The sequence below is a fragment of the Panicum virgatum genome, chromosome 5N (assembly GCF_016808335.1).
Source record: "Panicum virgatum strain AP13 chromosome 5N, P.virgatum_v5, whole genome shotgun sequence".
Taxonomy (NCBI): domain Eukaryota; kingdom Viridiplantae; phylum Streptophyta; class Magnoliopsida; order Poales; family Poaceae; genus Panicum; species Panicum virgatum.
In genome coordinates, this window is record NC_053149.1 from 11,945,268 (window position 1) to 11,950,926 (window position 5,659).

Genomic DNA, 5,659 nt, shown 5'->3' on the forward strand with positions numbered 1-5,659 from the left:
TCGATGGGGGCGGCCGCTGGCTAGCTGTACCCGGACGTCGTGTACGCCACCGTTAGCGAAGCTTGCTGTTGTGGTGTTGCATCTCGAGTATTCCCTTTTGAGCTTCAGTTTGTTAATTTGTCTTTATATCTAATAATGGATGCCTGGATGGATCGTCCTTGGTTTCAAACAGAGAAGGAAAGAAAGCAGATGATTATTTAAATTTTAAATCTAAAAGACTTAAATCATCCTTTTCAACCGAACGTAACTACCCATGTTAGCAACGACGGGTGTCAAACCCAGGCAGGAAATCGGGAGGTAAAATTTTCATCCAGAACATTTAAATGCCACTAAGGACTGTAAATTTTCTGAATATGCAAAGTTCGTAGAAGGCATAGTAAAGTCAATTGAATTTTTTTTATGACAACAAAGTCAATTGAATTTTAGTTTGGCGTTCAAAGTTCGGCATCCTGCTCCGGTTTGGTACAAAGACGCCTCCCAGTGGAATAGAGTTTCGCGTACCACTTATTGCTGAGATCCTGCGATATTGGGTCACTAAACGAAATAATTTATCAGAGTGAAACACGCTATACACGCACACAAGGAAGCATTCTACGCGCAATATCGAATTAAACTGTGAACCCAAGTCAGAAACAGGAGCGAATATCCGTCTACCTCTTAGATATGAATGAAGTATTACACTTGGTATTTAGCACATCAAATATCATCATCCACCGTATCTTGTTCCCCTGCCATGCTTCCTACTGGGAAGGTCTGGGATCAGTCTTTTGGGGAACCACTGCTTGAGCCGCTCTTCTTCCCACCATATTTCTGGCATAAGTCAGGGCAAATCATGAGGAATGAAAAATTCACAATTAACCCAAGAATATTGTGCAACTACTACACTAGCATTTCTTGAACACCACACAATAAAGGTAAATTGATCCAGGGATCATAACTGATGGTGTTTAACGAACCCAAACTAGAAAAAAAAACCCAGTCTATGTTACTTAATTATATGCCACCCTCACGGTACCCGCAGCACTAGACTTTCAGCACAAGACCATTCAGCAAATAAACAAAAGTCAACAATTTCTAACAGTAGGTACTGACCTGCTTCCCAATACTGAAGGGCACATATTTGTACTTGACCATATGCACAATCTGGCGCTTCATCGTAAGGACAAAGAGAACAACCCAGTAGCAAAGGAGTATGGGCCAGAAGACAGGAACATCAAACACAGAGAAGAAAGTCATCACAAAAGCTATAACAAAAGCTTTTGTGATTGCATACCTGAAAGATAATGAAATGGTTGTTATGGGGGGTTATACTGGATTGGAATTGTAAGAAAGGTCTACACAATTAAGATTTAACGAAACAAAAGAACTACTTTCGAAAATACTAGAAAATGGATGAACAACTATGGTAGTACACATGCATTCAATACATGCTGCCCTGCATCTAAAATCACATTAGATAGGAGACACTCAGACACCACACCCCAGAAGGAGTAAACTATAAGCATGTGATACATAGAATGCAGTCAAAGAACTTCATATGCTGCATTTTTATGCATGCTACCACTCACAACAAAACAGTTTAGCCAACACAAAAAAAAAAATGTACTCCAACTCTGTATTTAAGAGTACTCGACACTAGTTATGGTCAACAATTATTGATGAAATATTGAACCACTCAGAGAACTCCTGAAAAACATTACTATAAATTTTAAGAAGAAACCATGAGTCCGTCTGTCTGACCTCTTACAGAAGTGGGAACACTGCAAACTTGTGCTAAAGAGAACACTACCACAATAGCTCACAGAAACTATAAATGATCCATCATCCATCACGCACACGATGATATTGAGGAGAAAGGTAACAAGGTATAATTTAAAAGCCCACAACAAGCACATGGGCAATGCCTAGACAAACAGAGTCACCAATCGGGGTACTTGAGCAATAGCAGCTAGGCAACGAGAGAGATTTCAGATTCTTGAATGTGCAATAATAAACGACTCTGAAAAGCTATTGTCTGGCTACCATTTGGAAGAGAGAAAAAAAGATGGATTATGCACTAGAAAGATCAAAGATCACTAGTGACGATGACCCAGAACAATTAAAAAAGTGAAGCGAAAGAGAACTCCTTGGCAAGAGTCACCGGAAATTTCAGAAATTAAAATTAGTCCAGATAAACACCATTTAGAATGAATATATTGTAACTAAAATAGAGGAGCTTCAGAATAAGTCTAGTTTCAATGAAGAAACCCCCTTTTACCAAGCACATGGGCATCGCATACAACGATATTGTCAGCTACCTAAAGGTCCGATTCAACAGGGAGGACCAGTAGCAATAAGTAACATCTCTCTGCTGTTTGGTGGTGTGACAACATCAGAGGAGTTTGTTTTTATCATTGTCATCCACTGTAATTTCAAAGGAGATGTGGAATTGAAGGGATCAATGTTATACAGTCGTCTGACTAATCGCGATTAGTCGCGATTAGTCGACCTTATCGCTCCGCTGGCTTCGATAAGTGGAGCGACTAGCTTTTGTCGATTAGATGTCTGATCGTCCGACTAATCGTCGCCTAATCGAGATTAGTCGTCCGACTTGCTGCTTGGTCGATCAGGTTGCCGGCCAAAAGATGTCCAGCCCGCCGCCTGTATTGGGCTCAATTAGGCCCATTAGGGTTAACTATATAGAAGCCACTTTTGTGCACCACGCAGGCACAAACCTCCGCTCGACTGCTCGAGTCGAGCCGCCACCGCCGCCTGCGTCACGCCGCCGCTGCCGCCTGCGTCGTGCCGCCGCTGCCGCTCGCATCACGCCGCCGCCCGACCGCCTGTGTCACGCCGCCCAGGTCACGCGGCCGCCAGCTCGCATCACGCCGTCGCCTGACCGCCTGCGTCACGTCGCCTGGCCGCCGCCCGTCAGCGTGGCGGCGTCTGAAGATGAGCTCCTCCTCCGATGGTAAGTTTTCTTGCTCTGCTCTGCTCTTGCTCTGGTCTTGGCTCGTTGCTCGTGCTATGCTCTTGGCTCATTGCTCTTGCTCTGCTTAGCTCATTGCTCTGCAGATTTCGATGCACAGCGACAAAGGCAGGTGTAATGCTTGGTTCTTTTTAAATTTTGAATTAGTTGCTCACTTGCTGTAATGTTGTTACACATTTTATTTCAGCTACTGACTTCAGTTTTTCTCTTTGTAATTACAGTTTCAGCAGCAGAACAGCAAGGATATGGAGTGTGGGACAAGAATATGGAGTTCTGGACAGTTCAAACATCAAATCTCACAAGTGTCACCAAACTGACTATCATTGTGGTGTTCCTGCTTGCTATATAGTATATAAGTACATATACATGTACATATATGTCCTGGAATATATAGGACGACTATAGTGACGACTAGGACCGACTAGGGTCGACTAATCGACCTGATCGACGACTAGTCGCGACTAGTCGCCTTATCGGTGCCGTGGCGACTAGGCTCGACTAGACGACTGTATAACATTGGAAGGGATACAGCATGCCTTGAGTGGTTTATTCAGGAACCCAGACATAGTTTAGGAGGCAACTGGCAGGCAGTGATGCTTGGTTGTTGGGTTACTGGAGGGTGTGCAGATCAACATGCAGCACAAATAAGCACTGATTGACAATGACTTTGTAACTAAAATGCATGGCAACCTGACTTGGAATTAGACAACCTTAATCAGGTGCCACGAACTTCCTAACAGAGAAATTCTGCTGCCCTTTTCTTCTGACTAAAGCAATCGTTGATAGATCATGCACTTCTGGGCAATGTTCAAAAAGGCGCTAGGCGGTTTCTAGGCGGCGACCCTCCGCCTAGAGCCTAGGCGAGCTTAGTCGAGCCTAGGCTTTTCAAGGCGATTTGCTAGGCGGTGCTATATATGTAGATATTTCTTGCCATACATGTCAACTATCTCCAAAAGAAAAGGAAAACCAGAGAATAGTGGGCCAAAAATTAGATAAAAAGCCCATCAAGCAGCCCAACTCAACCCCAACTTATACCCTAGCCACACCCACAACCTTATCCTCGCCCACCCTGCCTCCTCCACCCGTCTTCCTCCTCTGCTCCCAGGCCGCCGCAACCCTCCCGCCGTCATTCCTCCTCCGCCGCTGCCCCTGCTTGCTCCTCCTCCTCCTCCGCCGCCCCTACCTCCTCATCTGCCGCCGCTACCCCTACTTCCTTGGCGCCCGTCGCCCCTGCTTCCTCGGCGCCCGTCGCCCGTCCCTGCCTCCTCCGATGCTGCAACGCCCGTCCCCGGCCTCCTCCGCCGCTGCCGTGCCGGTCCCCTGCCTCCTCCGCCGCCACAGGCCGCCTAGGGGACCGCCTACCCCCCTAGGCCAGGCGGAACCCCCTCGCCTAGATCTTAGTCGCGCCTAGGCGGGCGCCTAGAAACGCCTTTTTGAACATTGCTCCTGGGTTTCTTCTCTACAAGCTAAAAGTTCTCAACTGCCAGTTTCTCATCGATCACAACAAAATGAACTGCACGACTGTCTTTCATTGATTGATTCAGTGGGAGAACCTGGAGGGCTTTGGCGTGCCACAGTCGGTCGGCAAAAATGCCTATTTACTGAGGGGACGGATCAGTACTCAGTAGTAGCTGAGGAATAGTAATTTTTGAGCAGTAAAGGAAACCAATCGGTTTTAGATATGCCGATTAACACGGCTCCATCTAGTCTAGATAATGATAAGCTGTCTAGTAGTTTATCTAACCGACCCGATCGCACCACTCTAGTAGGCAAATACATACAGGTAGCGTAGCGAATTGCCGGAGCAGATGCGGTAATAATAAGAAGTAAGAACGCGGATCTGGCGAGGAGCGGAGACAGATCTGGGGGAGGGGAGACGGGATCTGACCAGAACTTGAACTCGGGGAGGCGCCTGATGAAGGGCTTGAACTCGTCGGAGCCCCGGGTGGGCAGCGCGGGGCCCTCGGCGGCGGCGGAGGGGTCCAGCTCCGGGTCGACCATGGGGGAGAGGAATCCGATGAGGAGGTTGAGGAGGTAGATCCCGAGCCCGTAGGTGACGATGTAGAAGCCCTGCACCATGTAGACCCGCAGCGCGTAGATGGCGGCGGCGGCGAGCGTCCCGAGCCACCGCCCCGTGGCGTGCGGCGTGGAGCGGTCCAGGTAGTACTGGAACGCCCGCGACGCGTCGCTCCGCCACTTGGCCGCCGCGGCAGCGGCGCCGCCGGCGCCGGCGCCGGAGGAGTCGCCGGCGTCCATCGGATCGGATCGGGTGGGGTGGGGCCGGGTGGGGCGGAACCCTAAGCTTGGGTCAGACGCGAGGGGAGGGGAGGGGAGGAGGGAGACGAGGAGACTTGGCTCGGCTCGGCTCTTCCGGTGGTTGGGAGTCGGTGCCGTTTACTTGCTCTGCTTGGTGGGCGTTCCGTTCGAGCAGCAGCTGCCAGCCAGCCACAGGCAGATCGAGCGACCGGGGGAGAGGGGGGATGAGAAAGCGATGGGCGTCGCCTCCCCGTCGGGTTGGGCATATGCCGTCTTCGTCAACTTCAGGATTCTCTCCGGCTCGATGCTCCCTAGTCTGCCGCGGTCAGAGAATACAGTCTCGGAGACGATGAAACAGTTTCAGGATACGTGCGATCAACGGTACTGTGATCATTAATATATCTTCAACTAGTTAGTTACTCCTTCCGTTTTGAA

The 5,659-nt window shown here is 48.9% G+C and overlaps 1 protein-coding gene across 1 annotated transcript; it reads right to left on the minus strand.

Moving 5' to 3' along the window:
* Window positions 1-526: 526 nt before the first annotated feature.
* On the minus strand, window positions 527-5,398 carry LOC120673198 (protein RER1A-like). Its single transcript, XM_039953942.1, has 3 exons — window positions 4,857-5,398; window positions 1,093-1,273; window positions 527-810 (listed from the first exon to the last, which is right to left on the minus strand). Exons 1-3 carry the CDS (start codon window positions 5,222-5,224, stop codon window positions 760-762), a joined length of 600 nt encoding a protein of 199 aa, XP_039809876.1. The 5' UTR covers window positions 5,225-5,398; the 3' UTR covers window positions 527-759.
* Between the last annotated feature and the right edge of the window lie 261 nt (window positions 5,399-5,659).